Below are 24,562 nucleotides of genomic sequence, written 5' to 3' on the forward strand. Positions count from 1 at the left end.
CCTAAAGCCCTGCAAGGGTCAAACAATGAATAACCACATAGTTTGTGAGAAGGAATGCCTAGAAACCCAGGATACAGAGGTGAAATGAGGATAAATGCTTTGCTTCCATACTGAACTTTATGGCTTTTGTTACTCTAAGCCAGGCCATGGATATTGCTTTAAAATGCTATGAATATTTTCAGAGTAAAAATACATTCATTTAAAAATAAGGTATGAATCATACAGAATTTGCATGGAATTTTAAAGTAGATTGACTATTACAACCAGATGTATAAATCTTTAAACAACTTCAGTTGGGATTTCTTTTTCCATAGAATATATGTAATTGTTTCAACTATGGACTAGGAACACTTGGATACTTTAATGTTTGTTTCTGCATCTAGTTTATGTATTTCATAGTAAACATCAATAGCCTGAACCTGGAAAGTGTGAAGATTAATCAGAACAGTAGTCTCTTCAAGGCTAAAAAGTTTTTTGTAAACTTGCACTTGCACCTTACATGTAGCCAAGCACACCTAAAGAAAAGGTATGTGAAAAACAACTTAAAACAACTGTGAAAATTACAGAAAGTACAGGCTTAAATTAATGTTATTTAAAATAAAAATGAAACCTCAATTAGGTGTCAGAATATTACTTGTAAGAATGAAAAATGAAACCCCCACTAAATACCATTATCCCATTATGTTAGCCCCGGAGCATACTTGCATTCGGAAGCTTCCAGTCGAGAGGAACACCACGCAAATCCCAAAGCAAACTTCAGTTAAATTTTAAAAGTTCACCTCTTTTACATAAGATAACGCAATTAACACACACGCCTCGAGCCAGCAATCACCTCCTCTTCACCTGAAAGGCGAGGGTGGAGAAGCTTCGGGAGAGGGAGGGAAGGGGCTCAACTCCCTTCTCCGCGCTCGCAGGTGCCGGTCGGCGCCTACCCGGGCGCCTACCCGGCCGCCTCCGCGGAAGAGCGAGACGCCGGCGCTGGGAGCGCAGCGCCTCCCGCTGCCGGAGCGCTGTGGGGCCACCGAGTGCCGGCGCCCGCTGCTGCTCCCTACCTTTGCCTGGCCGCGGGTTTCTCCTGGGTGCGGGGCGGGCGGCACTCTGGGGGGGTTATCCCGCGGGAAGGCGGCCGGGGAGCTGATGCGAGCCCCCGGGCCACACTCGGGTCTGGCCGCCCTCGCAGCTCCTCTCCCGCGTCGCGCATCTGCCTCCCGGCCCGGGGGCTGGCGGCAAGCACAGGGACCGGGGATGCTCCGGCCGCCGAGGTCGCTGCCGGCGGCAGCCCCGGGCGTGCAGCTGCAGGCTGTGCTGCTGCCGCCGCCGCCTCCCACAATGGACAAATTCATTTTCCACGTCCCGAGCGCGGCGGCGGAAAGGCTCGGTGCCGGGTGGGTCCCACCGCTACCGGGCGGCTGCGGGGGGAGGACCTCGCTCGGGAAAGAAAAGCCTCTTGTCTCCTGGACAGCGTCGAATTATATGATGTCAGGAAGACAAGTTATTACCAAGATCACCTTAAATTATTAGAAAGCCACAGTGTTTTCCTTTTTCTCATCTTTGGTTCTGTGGTGCTTTGTTGTTTTTTTTTTAATAGAGGTTGCCAATTCCTACATACAATGCCTGTGGAAAACCACCAGTTTCACTTTGTCGTACAACTTGATGGTCTAAGTGTAAACTCCTTCTAGCGCAAAGTAGTAATAGCCCCAGCAATGTTTTCCATTTACAGTAAGTTCAAAAATGTGTAATTATAAATGAATTGTACAAATACTTATGGACTCGTCAAGTAGAAATTGGCAGACTCAAACCTTTAAGGCAAAAATGAATGGACAGTGTTTCTTTTTCCAAAGTGTGGGTTACATAACATTTGCATAGCTTGCTGGCACACCCACACACTATTCATTGCAACACTCTCCCAAGGTAGCAGGAGGCCGGTAACTGAGTGAGCATTCACTGCAGGTCAGATTCTGTCCTTGCCGTGCTTTTCTCTGGAAACCATCCTGTGAACATAGCTCAATAGTGAGAAGTGGGTGGGACGCTAAGGCAAGGGGCCTTTTACGCCCCTCTCCTTGGTGTCAATGGCAGAGTTCTTTAGGGCTGTCGTCTATGGGAGCTACAGGTCGTCTGTGCACAGTTCCCAGGCTCTTCCTTCTAAGTACTGCATCGAGCAGTAGATCTGAGTATTGCATAGAACACATAAAAGACATGTATGCTTTGACTGAACACAGAATTGTAGGTCTTCCCAAACACATACAAACTGGTAATTTTCAAACCCTGCAAAGTAAGATTTGACTTCGTGGTAAGTGGAAGGTAAACAGAAATCCCCACACAGAGCTCAGTCTGACAACACATCAATGTTGTCATTAGACACAGATGAAAAACGTGCCTTTATATCCTACTTTGATTCATTGTCTATCTCTGATGTTTCTTTGTGCGAGATTCAACAAAATTGTAAAGTACATACTTACCCTGAATCATGGCACAAAAAGAGATTTTTAAAGTATAGTGAAACTGTTTGGATTTATTTCACATTTCATGTTTGTATTTGTATTTACAGGCAGGGACAGCTCTTTAAGCTTCTTAAGGATCAGGCATGACAAGCCTGATGACGGATGCAATAGCCTGCTAATCCTGAAACACTTAGATGCGGTATAAAAAAGGAAATGAATGTAGGATGCAGGACCCCCTTAGGAAACACTGTGCAAATTGAGTGTTCTTATCAGTCAATAAATGTAAAATACCTTGCACAAATGTGCAAACCTGAAGAGTCTCAGCTTATGTTATTGATCACATCACAACTCAACTGCATACTACCCAAATAGTTTTCAAATTCTTGTCTTTTAAATTGTATTAATTAGCACAATTATTGGTTCATATTTAGATTCCTGCTTTCAGCAGCAATTAAATAACCCTTAGATTCAAAAGCCACACACTGCTCCTAATGGTAATGAAGATGTACTTGGCATTTGCAGAGCATTTTCTCAGAATTTCACAGGCCAGACATTTTGACATTTCTAGGAAACCTTGTCACATGACTGTTAGAAAAACCCTGAAGTATGGACCCACACACGTGTATATATATTTAAATTAATCATGTAGGAACACAAAGCAACAATACCACTTTACTAGAAAAGTAGCATCCCATCATTTGTTGCTGTGGTATTTTACTCTACAGATAAAATTCCAAATGAGAGGTACTTAGTGTCTACTTTGATGCAGGGCACCTCCTCTGCAATCCACAGATGACCTTTTCTGTAGTTTTGCCCACAGCAGACTTGCCAGTTTCTGTGCTGATGGCAGGACACTGCAGTAAACAGGTCACTTTGGAAACAAAATAAAGGCAACCCTGGGGGATTTTGTAAAGGGAAGCCTACATTTCTGCTCCCAAAAGCTTCTCATACACTGTTTAATGATCTATACTGAGAGCCAATAAACATTGCTAGCTAATACAAGCTGTTCTCCACTAACTGAAAAGAGCTGTTTTTATTAATTAACAGCATCTGGTGACCATGTTTAAAACTGCACTGCCTGGTGCACTTCAACATAAAATACAAGCTTGTAATGTATGCTGAAACATGAAGCTGCCCCTTTTTACAGCCCCCTCAAACCAGTTTTCACCATTTAATGCTACTGAGCTATGATGTCTAAGAAACATCTAAAAGTGAGCCCCAGGTACCTCCAGGAGAACTGTGTTTCATAGAACTGGCATCTGCAGATGGAGCTAGCTGTCAAAACTCAGTGTGTCCTTAACAGTAGGATTCTGACAGTAGAGAAGCACACTCTCTGTGATGGAATAAGAAGAGCAGGTTATAGGAAGCAACTCTTAAGAACCACTTAAAATTACTTATCTCCTTCTAATTTGTCCTTCTTCTAGGATTAAGGCTTTTAGAATTTATTGCACTTAGAACCTTTCTAAATGCAATAGAATCTATTGCATTGAGAACCTTTCATTACGCTAACTCCTTAAATAATGCTAATATCTTATACCAATACCATTATCTCATCCAGGTCTTTCAAATCTCAACTGAAATAATATAATTAAGTGAACTTCCTCAGACTGAGAGAAGACAGCAATATAGAAGTGTTGATACAGCATATCATCCCAAAGCAGTATATTGAGAATCAGCATTCTTACTCATAGTCAAAATGAGAAGACAAACCAGTTTCAAACTATTTTCTTGAATTTAGAAATTTCCCCTTAAAACATATCTGATTTTTTTTTTCAAATTGGTCCTCTCCTTCTCCCAAATTATAGCTTTGAAGATTTTTTTTCTGAGGTCTTAACCCATATTGTCTCAATCTTATCTGGGAGATGCAACAACCCATTATTAAACTGTTGACAGCATACTGAAACTACTCCATAAAGCTGTATATCAAAAAGATACTATGAAGGGCAGAGAAGGTTTCAAAAAATACAATCAAGAGAAGTTATCATAGCTGTTGAAGTTCTGCCAGAGGAACCTGTGACAAAATGAAATTTACCTGCACCAAGTATATAAATTCCTAAAATAGTGGATTTGGTTTATGTTTAAGGGTCTTTCAGCTACTAAAGTGGTATGACTTCACTAAAAGGATCAATGAAACCATTATCTTCTATTTCTCCTCAAGATGAAGGTGCATCTAATGTAGTATGTGTAGAATATCAATATACGTAATTCAATTAGGCAGATCATCTCCATTGGGTAAATACATCCCTCTTTACAAAACGATGATCTAATTTATCATCACAACCTGAAGCACAGCCTTTGGATGTTTTCTGTCACAATTCTGAATTAATCCAAACTTATTCATCTTACAGGAAGTAGTTTGTTGTCTTCAAACATCTGTCTCGTGCTATTTGCGTAGCCCATGGCTCAATTATATTTTTGTCTCATTATTGTGTGTTAACAATAAGCTTGTCTAATTACATATTGTTGGTAAATAATTTACATTTTCCCTTTTAAAATGACCACCATCTGTGATTGCACCGGCTTTTAAAAAAAGCTTTAAAATAAGGAATCTGCATCTCTCTTGCCTAAATTGAGTGGTGATTAATATACGCTCTCCAGACTCTCCTTTTGTACGCAGCATATAAATTGTACTATTTCCTAATGTCTTTATCCTACAGATTGCCCAGATCAACTGTGGATGCCTCATCCCTGGCAGTGTTCAAGGCCAGGCTGGATAGGGCTCTGAGCAACCTGATCTAGTGGAAGGAGTCTCTGCCCACAACAGGGGAATTGGCACCTGATGACCTTTAAGGTCCCTCCCAACCCAATCTGTTCTTCAATTCTAAATATTTTGTAGTATTTGTGCTACATGTATTCCTGGGTTTACTACCAATTCTACGGGACTATGTTTTTCATGCATCCAAGATGAACAATTCACAGAAGTGTGACACTCTTCTAATTTCCTCTCTTTTACGGTCCCTTTACCTCCCAAAGAGCCATGTGCCTACAGCTCCTCACAGTAGCCAAGAAACTGCTCTTGGGATAACACAGCTTTCAGACAAGTCACCTGCACTGGCTAGTTCGGGCTGCTTTCCTGCAACATACCGCCTCTGTACTCCCGACTCCGGTTGAAGGCAACGTGAAGACCAGCCTGGCCTCTTCTCAGGCCCCAAGATTAAATCTTAAACTTAAGAATTGAACTCGGGCCACAGCGCACTCCCAGTCCTCAGCGAGTGGGACTGGCCCCTCGGCTCTTTCGGGGGCCGCCTGTGACCCTACATTTTGCAGGAGCAAGGAGGCGACATCGCTCCCCAGCCGTTCCCTCCCGTTGGCCGCAACCCCCGGTCCCGCCGCGGCCCGAGCGAGGCGCGGCCGTTGCAGCGGCGCGGGCCCGCCCGGCGCCGCCACCGCGGGGATGCGCGCAGGAAAGCGATGCCCCGCACGGAATCGCGGCGAGGAACGGGCGCTTTGCACCAGCCCCCGCGGGGAGGAGCCGCGCTGGAGTAATACGGGGGAAGCGGGAAGAATGCCACACTCCTGGGAATTGTTCATCGTAGGCGCGCGGGAAGCATAGTCACGTAGAACTGGTAGTAAAAGTAGAGTATATGTGTAACACAAATACTACTAAATACTTAAGAACTCAGAACGGATTGGGTTGGAAGGGACCTTAGAGATCATCTAGTCCCAACCTGATGCGGGCAGGGACATCTTCCACTAGCTCATGTTGCTGAGAGCCCCATCCAACATGGCCTTGAACGCTTCCAGGGTTGGGGCACCCACAGCTTCTTTGGGCAACCTGTTCCAGAGATAGTGGGAAACACTACTGTGTACGGAAGTCTGAGGAGCATATATTAATCACCGCCCAATTTAGGCAGGATAAGAGGTACGGATTCCGTATCTTGAAGCTTAAAAAAAAAAAAAAAAAAAAAAAAAGCCGCTACAATTACAGACGGCGCCGCTTTTAAAAGGGAAAACGTAACACCGCGCCGCGTCCCCCCCACTCCGCCCCTCAGCGGGAGCGCGCGCCCGCCGCCGCGCGCGGCCTGACGTCACCGCGGGCGGGCGGGCGGGCGTAACACGCACCCTCCCCTGCCCTCCCCGCGCCGGCGGGAACGCGGGCGCTGATTGGTCGCCGCCTTCCCGCTTCCTCCTCGCCGCCCGAGAACCCGCCATTTTGAAAACCTTGTTGATTCCGGGAGGGAGGGAAGAGGGAGAAGGAGAGGGAAAGGGCAAGAGTGGCTGCTGGCCGTTGGGCTGCGCCGCGGCGGGGCGTGTGTGTGTCGCTGCGCCCGGACCCGCCTGTCCAGCAGTAACTGCCGCCTTCAGCTGCTGCCGCCGCGCCTGAGGAGGGAGCCGGGGCTCGTGCTGAGGTGGGTCCTGCCGCCATGGCCGTAACGGCGCCCGAGAGCGGTCCCGCCTCGCCGCGCCCGGGCCGAGCGGGGACGGACTGTGACGAGGAGAAATGAAACGCGGCAGCCGCGCCGCCGGGCTCCCGTCCCGCCCTGGGGATGCGCCGTATGAGGGGCACTTGTCACCGGGGCTGCCTCCCCCCCGGCCCCTGCCCGAGGTGTTTCCTGGGTGTTGCCGTGTCCTGCGGCGGGAGCGGGCCGAGCGGTCCTGAGCCCGCCTGGAGCGGGGAGGCGATGGCGCCTTGGCCGCTGGCGCTACCGGGCGCTGCGCATCGCCGTCCGTTTGCCCCGGCATCCAGCTTACAAATCGGGAAGGGGGGATAGGTGGAAAGTCCCCGTGTGAAAAGCCCCAGCCGAGGGCGGGAGACCCTCTCCCGGTAAAGGTGGATCCCAGAACCCTTTGTCCGTAACCAAAACGTCGTTCTGAAGCCAGGTGGTGAAAAGCTAAGAAGTCTCTTAACTTTCCTTTTCCCCTTCTGTTCCCATTGAAAGGGGAAAGAAAGACAGCTTGTAGTGCTTCTTTTGCTTTTACTCATGCCTTCAAGTAAAACGAAAATGCCAGATTACTGAAATGACAGATTATTTACTACAAATTAAATACAGGTAGTAATACCCTGAAGGATGTATATTCCCCTGATGATTTAGCCAGGAAACGTTACTTTTCCCCGTACTACTGGTAATAAATATTAACTCATGTTTTCTGTCATTTGGAACACGACTGATCTCTGGAACCTACTAATGCTGCATATAAGCAGCAGATTTAGATGTTACTTATTGCACCTGATCTTCTTGCAGATAATACTGGCTCTAGTATTGCAAAAAGAAAATGGTTAATTGTGTGAAATTCTGTTCCAGATCTAAACGGTGAAAATTTTTGAAAGCTAGAATTTTAAAAAATGAAACATATGGTTATCTTGCTCTACTGGATAGATGTTTTCTGTTAGTAGGTAAATGGTACATGTATAACTAAGATATTTTAGTTTTAAAGTTTACATATAGGCCACTTCAGATGTTAAGAAAAGGCTCTTAAATATGCAAAGTATGAAGCATTTATTCTTTTTTGCTGTAGATCTGTAAATTAAAACCAGGAAGTATTTTTATGTCTAAAGATGCAGCAGCTGTCTGGGTTATGAAAGCAGTGTTAATTCTTTCCTGAATTGCTTGCAACTTTTTTTTTTTTTAGTGCTTCTGTTCCCATTTCCCATCTAAATAAGTAACTTGTTTAAGTTACTAGGAAACTTGTATGCATAGTTAACCAAGATCAAGAATAAGTATTAAGTTTATAGGAGGGTGCAGTAAAATGGTGATATCTTAAAAAGCTGCAGTTTTTAATAGATAACAGTATCAGCTGCTTTGAGTGGGTGTTTCCGAATGCTTCACAAAAGCAGCTTGAAGACTTGTGTGTGAATAGAATTTATAACCTTTTAGAATGTTCTTAACCAGACTAATTGCAGAATGGATGGCAACTTGCTCTGAAAAGTTGTGTGTATTGTGTGTATGCCAAACACCTTAGTGATTAGAGAATGTGAACAATCACAGTACCAGCACACTGCTTCTGCTGCACAAGGAGATCATTTTTGAAAGCAGGATTCCTTTGTTTCCTATGGATTTTGTTCTATTGATGATGGTTTCCCCTGACTCTTTCTACAGAAGCATATACCATGTCTTCTGTTGATTCATCAAAAGAAGATACAATGTCATCAGAAAAAACAGATGAGAAACAACCTGAAACTGAAAACAAAGCTGAGGAAAGTGAAGAAGATGAAGAAGAGGAAGAGGAGGAAGAGGAAGAAGAAAAGGGTACCTTTTTTTCCATTTAATAAGTTGTTCTTTAATGAATGCCAAGCTATTGAATGCAGTCTCCTGTGCTAATTGTACAATCATTGAGGAGATTCCATGGTGCATCCGTCTCATGGATCATATTAGCTTCCCAGTAGTCTATAACAGGCAATGCTAAAAACAGTGGTGCTGATATATCTCAGAAAAGCTTTAAGGAATTTCCAGCGTCCTGGACTTCTGTACCAGGGATTTTTGTTGATGTATAAATTTTTCATTGCTTATAGTAGGTAGTGTCCCGTATCAAATTTTTTTTTGTCAGTAACACTGTGAAGTGATCTGTGTTTGCAAAAGAGAAACTTGTAAGTGTGCAGTAGTTTTGGAAACAGCACGGATGTCTTTGCTTAACTACAGTGGATTAATTTTCTGGGTATCCAAATGTAATTATATTGGGTCAGTGGAAATTCCTTTAGACTAATTTTGGTAATAAAAAATTGTGGCAATATGAAAGGATGAGCAAGCAAGGCAAGTTTTTTGTTGTGGCATGTAATTGAAGGTAGTCAAGGAGAACAAAACAAGATGAAGGAACTACTGTGCAAGAATGTTAATTTCTGTTGTGAACTCTCCAGGCATCTGTTTTCAAAAGGAAAGCATTCATGGAAATAGAGCTGTAATGTGGCACAGTGAAAACCCAGTCACTGATGCTCTTGGATCCTTTAAAGAAATGCAGTTTGTCTTTAGGAAAGATAGTAGAAAGAAGACAGGTTATGCTGTTTGGAAAACAGCAGAGTAATTAGCATTGGATTTTCAGAAAAAAAAAATCTTTTTGCTCTGGTTTTGATTATGTTCATACAGGTTTTGAAACTACTTTCAGATGTTAAAGTCAGGACAGCCCATCTGTTTAGCTCTAAGGATGGTGTTACTTGAGGTCAAGTATTTTAGTATGAAATGTTTAGATGAAGCTTTAGCTTTTTCTTCAAAGTGGTATCATTAAATGAGTGATGTGTAGGGTGTACGTAAAACAATCTACATGTATTCATTAGTAAGCACTACCAGAATTACTGGGAATAATACTCTTCTTGTATTTGTGACACTCATTATTGTGCCCTGCAGAGTGCTTCTCTGTGTACCCTGGGATGTGTAGTACAGTCCCACTGCACTTGTGCTTCTGCCTCTCCTGCTGAAATGTGTGGTTTCTCCAGTCCAGTAGTGGGAAGCAAATCTGTATGCAGGCATCCTTGACCCTGCTTTTGCCCATCTAGTAGTAGTATTCTTCTTCAGAGTGCTTTGTGTGGAGCTGTGTGCCTACAAATGGCAGCATCCAAGAAGAATGTGTAAACAGGGTCAGTTTTGTACCTGAAAAAGGCAGTGAAAGGAGAGAAGGCTGGGTTTCTGAAAACATGTAGTCCTGCAGTCTCCATCGTGGTGGTAACTTCCTGAAGTTACGTTTAGGAAATGTCTAAAGGGAATGGATCGTTACCTTTAGTCTTGTCTTCAAGGTTACCTTGGGTACAAGATTGTGGTGAAGAATTAGAGAGGCTTCTGGTTATGTATGTGCAGCTCCACAGAATCACATTGGCTTATTAGCCAAAGGTCTGAAAGTGTCATAGTACCTGGTTATATCATCATCTGATTTTGATTTGCTATTTCAAAGAGTCAGTGCTGTGTTATCTGTCACTTCAGTCAGATCTGCAATGAAGAATATTTTAAGGAAGCTTTCTTTTTGTTTAAGGAAGCTTTCTTTTGCAGAGAAGAGTCTCATTGTTGAAGGAAAAAGGGAGAAGAAGAAGGTTGACCGGCTGACTATGCAAGTGTCCTCACTGCAGAAGGAACCTTTTACGATTACACCAGGTAAGCTTGACTTCTCACATATGAATTGTGAGTGTTAGGAATGATAATGAAAACTCTAAGAAGATGAAATTACTAATTTGTTGTAGATGAGACCTAGTTTATGAGTCATGATCCTTTTTGAAACAATAAGGCTATTATATGAAAACCCTCTTTTATTCTGTAGCATCAGTTTAAATTGTAAAAGTTACATGATATTTAAACTTGGAATAGAATCTTTGGTACCTTGCCACTACTAACAAAGGCAGGAGCAGCCAGAATACGAAGAAATGCCAAATCCTTGTACCCTGATCTAAGCAGTATCAAGTAAGGCAGGTAAAGAGCCTGTCAGGATGCTTAACTGATAGGAAAAGGCCTGCTTAATGTTGGACTTATTATAATGTCTAATGCTGTTTTTAAGTAACTTCTTTGCTTAAATTAAAAAAAAAAAAAAAATAGAAACTTTAAGCTGTAAACGTATCGGTAAATAAGAATGTGATGAAATAGCATAAAATATTTTAATTGTTTCAGGAAAAGGACAAAAACTCTGTGAAATTGAGAGGATACAGTTCTTTCTGAGTAAAAAGAAGACAGATGAACTTAGGAACCTGCACAAACTCCTCTACAACAGGCCAGGCACTGTAAGAATTTCAATTTTGTATATCCATTAGTTCTCATGTATAGTGAAAATGTTTGTAGTGCAGTTTTTTACACTTGCACGTTTTGATCTATTTCTTAAGTGTTATTTATTACAAGCTACTTAGAAAATGGATATTTGCAGGACCAGTTAAGTAACTCTCCTCCTTTTAATTCCTATAAAATCTCTTCCTGTAAAAATCCTGTAATAGGGTGTACTAAATCAAAAGTCTCTTGATGCAGATTTGATTTTTTTTTTTTAATGGGGGAATGGTGGATTACCTTACAAGGATGAGTTGGAAATAATTTATGGTTCACATGCTAAAAGCTGCTGAATGCAGATGACACTCAAAATACTCCATGTATTAATACATTGCTGCTTATCTACTATTTTTCTCTTTGTTTGTAATAAGCAGTAGAAAGATAAAGGTGATAAAAATCACTATTAAGATTTTATATATAACAGTTTTCCTAAGATAATTAAAATATTATATTGTCCACTTTGTATTTAAGGATGGCGCTTAAAATATAATGGCAAATCTTTCTTGGAGTGGTTTATGTATCATGCCTAAAATTTCAGAGTAAATATGACCCATTTTCCTTGCTAATGGAGGCAAAATGTGAAATTGAGGCAGATTTATATGTACTGTTTCTATACATTCACTATAATTATTGGAACTTTTTAAAATACCTTTGTGTATTTGGAGACTTGAACAGCTAGCACAGAAATCAGAAGTTGAATATTGCTAGTACAGATGTGTACTAGCTCTAATTCTCAGATCTCTGCTTCCGATGCAATGTTTGTTTAAATGTCAAAGAATGATCTGTTGCCCTGAGTATTCGGAAAAAGAATATATCAGTATGGTTTCAGTCAAAACTGTATTTAACCAGAGTTTTTGGGAACTCAGAATGCTGTTTAATATAGTGAAGGTCAGATCTTGTTTCATATGCATATATTTGTATGTGCTTTTAATTGTAATTGACACTTTTAATAACACATATTAGTATCACCTGCAAATTTTGTTAAGGTGCTGGACAAAGCTCTTTGGTAAAAGAGCTTTTACCAAAGCTCAGCTTTGGTAAAATTATAAACTAATGAAGTAACAGCAGAAACAAAATTTGTAGAGGTATTGAAAGCTAGTTAAAATTATTCTTGATAATGTTATAAAGATCTCAGAGAGATCTGGGGTTGCTTTTTAACAACTTTTTTTTTTTGCAAAAGAAGATGAAGTGAAAACAAAACTTAAATACATTTGTGATCTTGGTGGGAGCAATTTTCCTATTATAAGGCCTGTTGCAATGGAAGTTCAACCAGATCAGATATCAGATGTAATGGTAGAAGTTGTAGATTGGGTGGTATATAAATGCAAAAATTGGTCCTACTAATAAGAGGTTCAGAAATATAGTCATGGTCCTATGTAAGACTTCAGAATAGCTAGTAAAGCAAATCTACTTCAGCAGATTGTAGAATAAAAAATAAAGTTCCCTATTTTGTAACAAATTACATGATATAAAGCATTCAACAAGCTTCATAATGTTGTAGTTTTGCAAACCTGTAAATCATCATGCAGTACATTCTATGTGAGCTTGAAATGGCAGGTGACTTTGTCTAGTAAGTTATTAAAAGTAGCACAGTTACAAGAAGTTGAACTTAATTGTTGTAGTTTGTCTGTTGTGAGATAAGTAAAGGCATAATCCATGTAGGTTATAACTTTAAAAGTGTAGCTATGTCAACAGAAAACAAAATGCTAGAACAGATTTTTTCTTGTACGAAAGGTTAACAAATGTAATTTGATGAAATCTTTTAAACTGCTTGCAATGAAAAGTAATCTGTGTGCTCTGTTCTAGGTTGCATCCCTAAAGAAGAATGTGGGTCAGTTCAGTGGGTTTCCATTTGAAAAAGGAAGTGACCAATATAAAAAGAAGGAAGAAATGTTAAAAAAGTAATGATCTCTTGATAGTTAACATAGCTTGACTCATGCTATGCACTCTATTTTTTCTGGTTTTTTCTTCCACAATTTTACTTGAGATTAAAGTTGAACTATAAGCCTGGTGGCTGTTTAGTAGAGCTCTACAATTTTTTTCTGAGTTCATTTTAATCACACAAACTGGTGTCTTAAGACAGCTTAAAATGTATTAAGAGTTATATTGTGGACATTTTATTCACAATTCCTACATTTCTGACTTTAACTATTGCATACTAACTATTAGATTCTTCTGCCAAGTGAGAGGAGGGCATTATTTCCCTGGGGCAAGCATAGTGTTGTGAACACATTGTACTTTATTCATGGTGCAAACCTGCATCCTTCTATGCCTCAAAACCTTCCTCCTTCAGAATCAAAGACATTTCTGCTTATTATATATTAAACATAGTAGAATTGCCATATCAACTAGTCTCAGAAACTTTTTTTTTTTTACTGGCTCCTGTCATAAGTTGCTTTTCCATCAACAGGAGAAGCTGCTGCAACTTAGTTTTGGTTGCCCTGAAAGGGTTTTAAATGCCCTTGCGTATTGTTGTAGCTAGTTGTAACAATGAAGGAATTAATAACATCTACACAATATATTCTAAAACTTGGGAGGTTTTTTAGTGCCTGTTTGCTGATAGTGGAAAGGCTTCCAGAGTTTGGAATTTCTAAATTTTTCTTCTTCAGATACATAGTTTTCCAGGAGTCAAATACGTGGGAATCTACAAGACAAGCTTTCTCTCCTGATGGGAGTTTTGACCATTTCCCAAAGTTTTAATTGGCTAATTCCCCTTATCAAAAAAAGGCTGCAAAATAAAGTAATTTTGCACAATTTTTTTCATATTTTCCTTATGAAACAACTGCTAGCAGCAAATATTCTGAAACCTGGTTGCTTTGGGTTGCGTATGAAAGTACAGAGCCCTGTATTCTTGCCTTACTGTGGTAGCTTCTGCTGCAGTTTGTAGCTGTGTAGATTACAAACTGTTGATCAGTTTCTTAATTTGTTTTGCCTCTGTGGTTGTTTTCTGCCCAGTCTTTACACTTGCATGTCATATTTTAATAGCATTGAACAAGATGAACAAAGGTCAATATCTATTTTGCAGAACCTTGCTATTCAGGCTAGAGATCATAAAGGATGTAATACTTTTTTATTGTGATTCCTTAATTTTTTAAAATATCCTGTTATACAGACATAGAGATTTGGGAATTCTGTTTTATTTTGCTTTATGTAATATAGTGGTTATTCTTTGCTTAACCATAGATAAGACAGGAAGTGTAGTTGACTGTGTATCTATATTGTCAGGTGGCAGACACAAACCAGGCAGCAGCTTGGAGCAGTCAGATGTTGACTGTTTAGTATGTGATACTGAATCTTTTCTTTTTTTTCTCTACAGATTTAGAAATGCAATGTTGAAAAGTATCTGTGAAGTTCTTGACTTGGAAAGATCAGGAGTCAATAGTGAGCTTGTAACCAGAATATTAAACTTCCTTATGCATCCAAAGTCTTCAGGCAAGGTGAGATACAGGTTTTACGTTGGCTTATATAGCTCTGTTCTGATAGAAAATGCATCTGTTCTCTATTGCTCATTGTTTGATTGTTTCCAGTGATAATACTGTTTCTGTTCTAACTTAGTGAAGGTAGAATGACTTCTTGAAAGAGAGTAATTCTACTACTGCAGGCATCCATAATGGAGTGAGAGCTTAAATAGAAATTCTGTTTACATGTGGGTGTACCCATTACATACTGATAGTGCACAGAAGTGTGAGTTCAACACATGGAGCTAATTAGGATATCCATTCCCAAATACCAACTAGCCTCTGCCTTGTGGGTGGAGGAGAATGGATACATGAAAGGACAGGAAAATCAAGCTTCAGATGTTACCTGTGTTTGCCGTATTTGGCAAGTGTATGTTACCACATTTGGATATCACCAAATGGAATTTGTTGCAGGGTACAAAAATGCACTAGATTCAGAGTGCCACTGCTAAACACTCTTGTTAATCTTCTTGGACTTTTCAGTTTTTAATCTAAAAGTGATACTAAAATAGTTGCACTGTTGCTCAGGAAACTAAATCTTTTCCCAGCAAACACCGGGAGGTGATGTGAATAAGGGGTCAGCATGCTGCTTTAGAGACACAGGTACAGAGTTACAGCAAAATGCAGGTTTCCATAAGATGTGACAAAATTCTTGCCTTTAGGTCTTCTGAGTTGTCAGCTGACTTGTTACCAAAAGAAAAGGCTTCTTTTATGGATTGGTAGGTAAAAGACCAATCTAGAAGTAACTTGTCTTGCTTCCCTTCTCTAATGCCCAGTCTTTGAAGATTTGTTTGCTTAGGGAAGGGGTGCACTTAGCTTAGAACTGAAATTTCATTTTGCTTAATTCCGTCTCAATAGTGAAGATTTGCTTGCTGCAAAATATTGTGACTTAAGTGTACATAAAATACATAAATATGGTTGTGTTAAGACACCTCCATATTTGTTTACTATTCTTTGATGTGATTTGAAAGTAATTATCTTTTTAAAATTCACTTTTGTATTCTTGCTTGGATTGCACACATCTCTTGTCTCTCAGCCATTGCCAAAGTCCAAAAAACCACAAAGCAAAGGTGGCAAAAAAGAGCGCACTAGCTCTGGAACAGCAAGAAAAGCAAAACGTACCAAGTACCCAGAGATCTTGTCAGATGAATCCAGTAGTGAAGAAGATGAAAAAAAGGAAAAGGATGAGTCTTCAGAAGAAAAAGAAAGTGAAGATGAGGTAATGAGTTGAGTTGTGTTTGTTTTTCAACATTATGTCATTGTTGTGAATTGGTAATTCTTGGAACACAGAGTTGGAGAGCGAGTGATCTTTAACTGAAAGAAAAGGGAACACATCTGCAATTTAGAAGAGGTTGTCTTAAATTCTTAGTGTGTTGAATTTAGATAATCATTTAGATAAAAGGCAGAAGTTCTGGTTCTTGGGTGTATGTATGCACCTTATAAAACCATTTCCTTTGTGTCATTTTGGGGCAGCCAGGATTGCTAATTAATTGATTGTATTTTTTATATCATCTTGTGATGATTTTATTGTAATTTCATAATGCAGTGTTTGATTTGATACCTAGGAATTAACATTGAGTTTAGTAGGAGTCACTGACCTACCTGACTACATTGGTTTGGGATCTTGTTTCCATATTCCTCCTGGATTTTGTATCTTACAAAACCTGAGGAGAGAGTTTGTCTTAAAGTAGACAACACAGTAGGCAACCTTAGAAAGATCCCTGCAATCTCTGAAGTGTCTTAATCTCATTGTATTTTGTGTTTTCTTTAAAACTTTTTGCATACTAGGTGAGAAGCATCAAATCATGGAATAGTTTGGGTTGGAAGAAACCTTTTAAAGGTCATTTAGTCCAGTCCTCCTGCAATGAGCAGAGACATCAGCTGGATCAGGTTGCCTCATTCAACCTGGCCTGGAATGTTTCCAGGGATGGGCGTTCACAGTCTCTCTGGGCAACCTGTTTCAGTGTTTCACTAGCTCATTCTAAAAGAAACTCTTCCTTATTTCTCCTCTAAATCAACCCTCCTTCAGTTTAAAACCATTATGCCTTATCAGACCCCTGCAACAAAGTGCAATTAGTCAAACTGCTGGTGTCCAAGAAAGTTCTTTATGGAAGCTATGTAACCCTTGGCTGTCATATAAGGCCACTGTTCACTTGGTTTACATTCTGTCTGTTGAAATGGAAGTGTGGCAGGCTGTTAGGTTAATAGCCTGAGCTATAGGAAATAGTAGCAATTTTTTGTTGAAAGGCAATTAATGTAACTTAACAGTTTTTGTTGAGATCATTTTGATAGGTGTTGTGTTTAATGTAAAAAGGTGGTTCAAGGAAATTCCTATGCCTCCATGAAACAATCTTAATTTTTACTGTGCCTTTTTCTTTACTTATGCACGGCAAATTGAAAGAAGGCTAGAATACTAAAATTTGACATATGTGTTAATTTCTTTAGGAAAACAGGGTTTCTACTGTGAGGAGAGGAATATCTGTTTCACGGCCAGTTGTTGTCATATTCCCAAGAGCTCAGTTATTTTTTAAAAAAAACCCAAAAATCGAAAACCTTCCAAACAAACTAAATTTTAACTAAGAGGCTTAACAGTAAACTCCTTTGATCTAACTGGGTCATCTTTGCCTTCTTTCAAAAGGTAGGAGTTAGGTATGTCTGCAATGGCTGAGTGGACTGAAGTCTTCAGAAAGTGAAGGTCAGGTGCATGGAATAAAAGCATAATTATTACAAAAGCACTGCTTTGTCAAATTAGTTTGAAAATAGGACTTGATGAAATGGAAGATATCTATTTGTAGAGCTTTAAGATTGCAGCATTTTTAAAAAGAGTTAGGTTTATGACCGCTTTTGATTTACTAGAATTAGAAGCATGTAGGCAGTGTATCTGTTTTGCTGCACCAGCTCTGTTGGAAACTTAGGCATGGAGTGGCTGGAGTAAATTGTCCTTAGAGGGGAAAATTCTCCTTTCTGGAAGAGAGGTAAGGATTGTTGAAGTAATATACATTACTTTAATTTTCTGATTTTTTTTTTTTTTGTAGCCCCCAAGAAAAGCATCTAAAAGAGAAAAATCTAAAAAGATGACTTCTAAAACCAAGAAAGCTGTGAAGGGTGCAAATGTCAAGAAGGCAGACAGCAGCACTACTAAGAAAAACCAGAACAGTTCTAGAAAAGGTAAATGCTTTAAATCTTTCATCATACATTGCCCTGTAGCTTAACTGGCATGCTTATTAGAAAGCAAGCTTTTGCACATTACTGTGAAAGAAAATGGAATTTGGTAAATTGTTGGTTTTCTATTTGATGTTTCGTTCCTTGAAACAGTAATAAAAAAAGCTGTTGGTTTGGTTATATTTCATGTATTTCCTGCTGTCATGCTGGTGAGCATGTGTATAGTTTTTATTTGCATATAAACTGAAAGTATCAGCCAAGTTCTCCATTTTGCTGGAAGAACCATTGGTAAAGTTCTGTTTGGGTCTCTGCATTGTCTTTATGCAAGTCTCGTAATTGATCCAGTGGTGTGTACCCCATGTGTGTGTCTTTGGTTAAGCAGCTTGATACAAGTTTTTTGTTAACATAGAAATTGTTTTCACCATGCATCCTTTTGCAGTTGATTTTCTCATATCTCAGGATGTGCATAGAGGGTATACAGGCAATGAGTTTCTTAATAAGTCTGTAAAGATTGCAGTAGTGAGGGTGGGGACAGCGTTGTCTTGCCAAGCACATTTGCCAGAAAGGGCCTGGGCAGGGGCAGATGGTTCTTGCAGACAGCTCATGGAGGCCATTCAGCAGTGGGCCCTCCTGATAAGGGGCACTGACAGCACTCAGGGCTCTTGCAGCAAGTGTGGGGCCAGTGGCTCAGGAAAGTGACTGGCACCCTGTTCTGCACCTGTGAGCTGGCCTTGGCAGCAGTGTCCAGCTGTGGGCTCCCTGGAGCAAGGCCAGCATGGACATCATGGAGCGAGTCCAGTGGAGGGGCACCAAGATGCTGAGGGGGCTGGAGCACAGGGTGGAGGAGGGAAAGCAGAGAGAGCTGGGCCCATTCAGCCTGCAGAAGAGATGGATGAAAAGGGGGGTCATTCTGCAGCCTGCAGCTCCCAAATAGGAGAGTATGGGGAAGGCAGGGCCAGGCTCTGCTTGGAGATGCACAGGGAGAGGATGGGAGGCAACAGGCCCAAGTTGCCACCAGGGACACTGCAGTTACTTGTTACACTGCAGGTATTTGTTAGGAGAGAAACTTCACCATGTGGGTGGCCACAGAAATGGGGCCTGGAGTAGCAGTGGAATCCTCATTGGTGGAGATGTTTGGACATCAGTCTGGCAGGGGCCCATGTAACCAGCTCCATGCTGGCCCTGTTCCAATTAGCAGCTTTGGTACCAGATGATCTTCAGAGGTCTTTTCCCACCCTAAATTCTCTGACACTCTGCAATAGCAGCCCAGTCTATCACAGTTGTAGTCTGAGTTACTAATGCAGTTTATATCCATTCTGCAAAAGTACTTTATTGCTGGCACTGGCATATACATGCTACAGCACAAGCATCAGGTCAGATTAATTACCCTTCTTGTCAGTGCTTTGCTGGAAGGTGTAGATGAACTCTTGGACATAGAATGATGCTAAATTTCTTTCATTGCCTTATTTCTCAGCAGAGTAACTGGCCTGTGCTGAACTCAGTGTATTTTCAATTTGACTTCTAAATGTGGCTGTGTTGTGTGTACATCTTATTTTGTCATCAGCAAATACATAGACACGCAAGTGTTATATATGTGTTTATCCTGTAAATACATAATATATTTGTAATTTCTTATTTACTCCTCCTGCATTTCTGTTTCCAGTTTAAGTAGTTCATTCTGTAAGGTCATTATCTAGTTTGTTTGGCATCTGCTCTGAGTTTTGTCTTGTTGACAGTAGAGGAACTGAGTGGATGTTGGAGTCCTTCAGTCTAATTCATTTTCTGCTGGAAAAGATTGTACTAGTGTCCTGTGCCCCTTCACTTAATTTCATTTATGAAGTTCTCCCTATTTGTTCTCTTCTCATGGTGCTTTCTGATAGTAAGCTTGCAAAATTTCTTTGCAAAATTACAAGAGCCTAGTGTGTGACACTGCTAGGTGAAAAAAAAGAAATATAAACTCCTTTTTAAAGGAAATAATTACTTTTTATTTTCTTAGGGTCATAATACCTGAAATAGAATTGTTGTAATAAGTCTTTTTCATTAGTTTGATAGATTAAATTAGTTCCATACTTCTTAAGAGTTCTTGTTGATTTGTAAACTGATGGTTCATCAATAATTACACAAATTCATAAATAAATATAGTACTGATGGCATTAGCTTTGTTTTTAAATGGATAGTCTAGCAAGATGTCTGTTTTAAATGAAAACATCTGGATTGGATGTTTGTTGAAAGTTCTGATGGCTTCTGTTTTTAAGGAAGAAAACAGACAAACTGAAAACCTATTACAATCCAATTTGTTCTTCGTATTTAGAAAGCGAGTCTGAGGATAGTTCAGATGATGAACCTTTGATTAAAAAACTGAAGAAACCACCCACAGATGAAGAACTGAAGGAAACTGTCAAGAATTTGTTGGCCAATGCGAATTTGGAGGAGGTTACAATGAAACAAATCTGCAAGGAAGTAAGTACAATTTTGCAGTCTCTTTGTAGGTAGTGGATTGTTTGTGAAGTGACTTTTATTATCATTTCAGAAATGGAGGCTTGTACTCTGCTCTGTTGTTGTTGCAAAACTAAATAGTTTTGCATTGGTTTATTTGCTTGCTGATAGCTATAACAATGAGAGCTTTTTTTTAGATATGCAACACTGATAGCACCACTAAAAGGGAAATATTAAGATGAGCTACCTGGGATGTAGCAGTATTACCTCCAAAGCAACTGCCATGTGTGACAGTGCAAATATCTGGCATGTTTAGACAGTGCAGCAGCTTTGCTGCTGTCCATAAGGGAGGGCTGTCCCCTGTGCTCTGTACGTTTCGGCTGCTCACCTTGCACACTCATTCTTCTTATGTTCTCTTTTTAAGTCCATTCAGCCGTCTCCTATCAGCATCTATCAGAATAGTTCTCAGCTGAGTTAGTGAGTTGAATCAATTCAGCAAGAAATGCGTTGTCAGAACAGGTGGGACCCATGTGGCCAGAAAAGGGAAGGGTGGGGAAAAGTGACCAAAACACAAACAATACACTTACTTTTATATTTTCTGGTTAACTCACATGTTTGCTTTTCCTGGTAATTTCAAGATGTTGTCCTGAGAAAACTAAAACATAACATACAGTTATGAGAAAACTGTACGTAACTTTTTTTCATATTTATAGTCATTCTAGAAGTCTGAAATTTGGTATGCTGAAATAAAATACTCTGAACTGGTTGTCAGTGTTGGCATCAGTTTTTTGTTTGTTTGATCTTCTCCCACCCTACAACCAAAGAGTAGTTGTCCAATAGTGCTCAAATATTTTGACTCTTCTGCTCTCTTGGAAGGATCACAGTTTTACTTAAAAATAAGCCTTGGTATTTGATAATTTTTTATTAATTGCTTGGCTTTCTACTGTAATGCAGGGCTATCTGACTACTTAAGAGAGAATTTAAAACAAAAATTGGAGAATTCTTACTTGTGTGACATGGCAAGCTAGGCATTTTAGTTCGTTGATGTGAAAAATTATAGTGCCAGTTCAGTCAGTGACCAAACATAAAAGAGTACATGCATTTAAATATTTGTGTGGTCAAAATAAGGACAGGAAAATAACCTTGTGTCTTTGCCTAATTACCAGAGGGCATTTTGACAGTTGTATTACTAAAGGCACCAACATGTTTTTTTTTCCCTAATTTAATTTAAGCTTCTTCTACTCATACCATCTATTGAATGAAAGTAAGTTGAGGTTTATGTTTTTGTTTTGTTTTTACTTTTCTTTAGGTGTATGAAAAATATCCTAGTTATGACTTATCTGACAGAAAAGACTTCATTAAAAAAACAGTCAAAGAGGTAAAGACTTTATCATTTAGAAAATACTCTGGGTTGGGGTGGGGTTTTTTTACTTCAGCTTGGCATGGCATCCTCTTACACCAGTTTTAATAGCTTTTTGTATAATATTGAAAGTTTAGCGCTCACCTAAACCTTTGATGTTTAGTTAGGGTGGTTTTTTCCCTTGTGTTTCCCTCTTTAAAAAAATAATTGCTTCAGATTTTCTTAGCATGCCACTGCTACTCTTATGTATTTCTTTGTAAGCATAACTAGAATTAAGGTCATCACAGTTTTTAATGACTTGCACTCCAAAAGCTCTGAATTTGCTTTAAATTACAACCTTGGCTACAAGATGCACTCTGATTCAGGCACTGGTCACATACATCCATAGATAACAGTGAGGTTGTACAAGCTCAGCAGACCTGTCAGCTAAGGCAAAAGACAATAAAGACAGATAGCTTTTCTCTATTCTGGTGCTACAGTTATGATGATGTTGCCTTTGAGTTTGCTGTGCTGAAGATCAGGCCTTATCTACTGTATTTATGACAGAGGTTTTATTGTCCAATCTGAGCTTTGTAATTTGTAAAAAAAAAATCAGATTTCATTACTTTTGCTTGCCCTGAAACTAAAAATGGAACTAAGTGAGGCTCACTTAGTTCACTTCATTTTCTTGTGACTTCACTTGGAGATGTTGATACATGGCTATCTAGAATTGCTATGTCTATGTCTTGTGCATAGACAAGCAAGATAGTGTCCTGTGTCACAATCAGCAAAGGCAAGAGAGAGCAATTTGTCTGCTCTAGGGATGTTTTTGGATTTTTTGTGATAGCAAGAGGAGAGTATATTTTCATGATAATTTGATACAAAAGGAGACGTTATATGTGATTGCATTGAAAAAAATGAGAAAACTAATGCACTTCTCTTTTCAGTTGATTTCATGATCTGTTTTGACTGTGGGAAATGAAGAATCCTGGGTTTGTTTCCATGGATTGGAAGATCTGATAGGCACCAGCAAAAGGAATGTGTCTTACCCTTGTATTTTTAGTCAGATCTAATTCTGCTGATCTAATGTTAAGAGTGTTAATGTAAATTGCTTTGTGTGGGTTTTTTTGTTGTTAAACAGAGCTGCATTTGATGCAATTTTTAGTTGAACATACTTAAGTTTCATGCATGGCAATAAATGTTCCCTTTTTATAGTTTTGTACATTTTGAACTGCGTTGTATAACTAGATTCATTACAGCCATCGTAGCTTTTTAGCGTGGATTACCAGCGTAGAGGAGATTTTAAAATCAGCTAAGATGAAAGCTGCTTGTCTACACATATACATGCAGAGACTGGAATATTGCAGTATTGGTTACAAAGATATTTTGAATACATATTAATTCTGAAAATAAAAAGAGTTAGTCATGTATTAATCTTTTTTATATTCTGATACATTCTACAGATACAGAATTATTCTGAACCTAGATTACAGTCTTGCATGTGTAGGCACTGAAAGAACTCTCACAGCATGGTAACTAATTGGCATACAGATGTTATTTTTGTACTTTAAAAATGCTTTTTGTTGTGTATATAAAGTTATTTCAAATTTCTTTTGTGCAAATCAGTTTTTTAATCTTGGTATCTTTGACATTTCATGTCATAAATTCAGTGTTCAGCAGTGAGGCAGTGATAACAAGTGGTGTGCAGAAGTTTCATGAAAATGAGATGAGGTTTCATTATGTTTGTCTCATCTTACCTTGTACAAAAACTAAACTGTAGGTTTATACCTGTAGTTTAACTTTATACAGAGACTACAGACATTGTTTCAATGTCTTGGATGCAGTAAATAAAATCTCTCCAAAGGCAATAGGAAAATTTCTAGCATCTTACAAGTGGGTATCCTAGATATACAGCTGGAGGCTTGATAGCTTTGGACATCCACAGTAGGGCTTCCAAATCGGATAGCACCGATGTGAACATGTGTTTAAAACCTCTCTTCTGTGTGGGAAGACTTTTCTGAACCTGAGCTTCATTGCCTCAGCATGAACAATGGTACTTGTAAGCCTGCAGTCTTTAACTGTGGCTCACAGCTTTTAGGATCAAAGCCAACTTTGTGCTTAAGTTTCTGTTTAGGTTTTCTCCATACACCTTGTTTCTAATATAGGAAGTCCTACACTTAAAATCATGAAACTAAGAGCTGCCAAAGTGTGGGCTGCCATTCACACCATGAGCACAGAATCCCTCTGACTAGTATTGCTGGAAAGAAAAAGTGTATTTTTTTGAATTTTATTATTGTACAGTTGAGAAATAAGGGTTCATAAATTATCTAAATTCCGAAAATGTTCAGCCAGTTAGACTGTTGATCTTATACATACTTTTGAATTTCTTTGCGTGTAATCATTTATAATAAGGCTGAATGTAATGGGGATTTTTTGTATTCAATAAATGTCTTTCACAAAAATGTAAATCAGTTTTAATCTAACATTTGCTTACATGTATAGTAAAAAAAACCGATCTAGGAACATGATTGGTTGTCTTTATCTCATCTGCTAGAAAATACTGGCTTTTCTACTTTAGAAGACACTATTGCTGAAATATATGTCTTTGCACCAAGATTTTGTATCTGCTGTGAGGTTGATTTGTGTTTTGTTTTGATTTTTTGGTGGGTTTTTGTCTCTGTCTCAGCAAAAAGAACACTTTTTAGTTTGCAATTTAAAACATTAAAAATTTCCAAGTCAGTCTTAAGAGCAGAAATTTACTTGTTTTAAGTGTTGGTGTTTTACAAATACTTGAACTGCCTTTTGATTTTTATGTAAACGTACTAGCCAGTTTTAATTATGGGTCAGGAAGTGTTTTTATGATTCACAACTTCAAAATATAAATATTTTTTTAATAGTTTAAATTCTAATGAAAACTTAGAAAAGGATAGCACACTTCTATTTATTGTGTATATACAATAGTTACCACTTTGGAATTGCACAGATGGAATGGAAATGAACTTGACATTCTTCAAATGCTTTGTTTAAATCTCTTTAACTACTCAGTCCTCAACGGAG

At 39.3% G+C, this 24,562-nt stretch overlaps 1 protein-coding gene across 1 annotated transcript; it reads left to right on the forward strand.

The window, feature by feature from the left end:
- Positions 1–6,572: 6,572 nt before the first annotated feature.
- On the forward strand, positions 6,573–24,121 carry DEK (DEK proto-oncogene). Its single transcript, XM_059851671.1, has 11 exons — positions 6,573–6,790; positions 8,480–8,629; positions 10,355–10,456; positions 10,964–11,073; positions 12,917–13,011; positions 14,427–14,547; positions 15,605–15,787; positions 17,604–17,736; positions 20,042–20,190; positions 21,476–21,544; positions 22,453–24,121. Exons 2-11 carry the CDS (start codon positions 8,491–8,493, stop codon positions 22,462–22,464), a joined length of 1,113 nt encoding a protein of 370 aa, XP_059707654.1. The 5' UTR covers positions 6,573–6,790; positions 8,480–8,490; the 3' UTR covers positions 22,465–24,121.
- The last annotated feature ends 441 nt before the right edge of the window (positions 24,122–24,562 follow it).

Source organism: Haemorhous mexicanus, chromosome 1, assembly GCF_027477595.1.
Source record: "Haemorhous mexicanus isolate bHaeMex1 chromosome 1, bHaeMex1.pri, whole genome shotgun sequence".
NCBI lineage: Eukaryota > Metazoa > Chordata > Aves > Passeriformes > Fringillidae > Haemorhous > Haemorhous mexicanus.

Coding starts and splice junctions, on each gene's coding strand:
- DEK (XM_059851671.1), top strand. CDS start 8,491: ATGTCTTCTGTTGATTCATCAAAAGAAGATACAATGTCATCAGAAAAA. Junction 13,012..14,426: donor AAGGAAGAAATGTTAAAAAA/GTAATGATCTCT, acceptor TTTTCTCTACAG/ATTTAGAAATGCAATGTTGA. Junction 15,788..17,603: donor AAAAAGAAAGTGAAGATGAG/GTAATGAGTTGA, acceptor TTTTTTTTGTAG/CCCCCAAGAAAAGCATCTAA.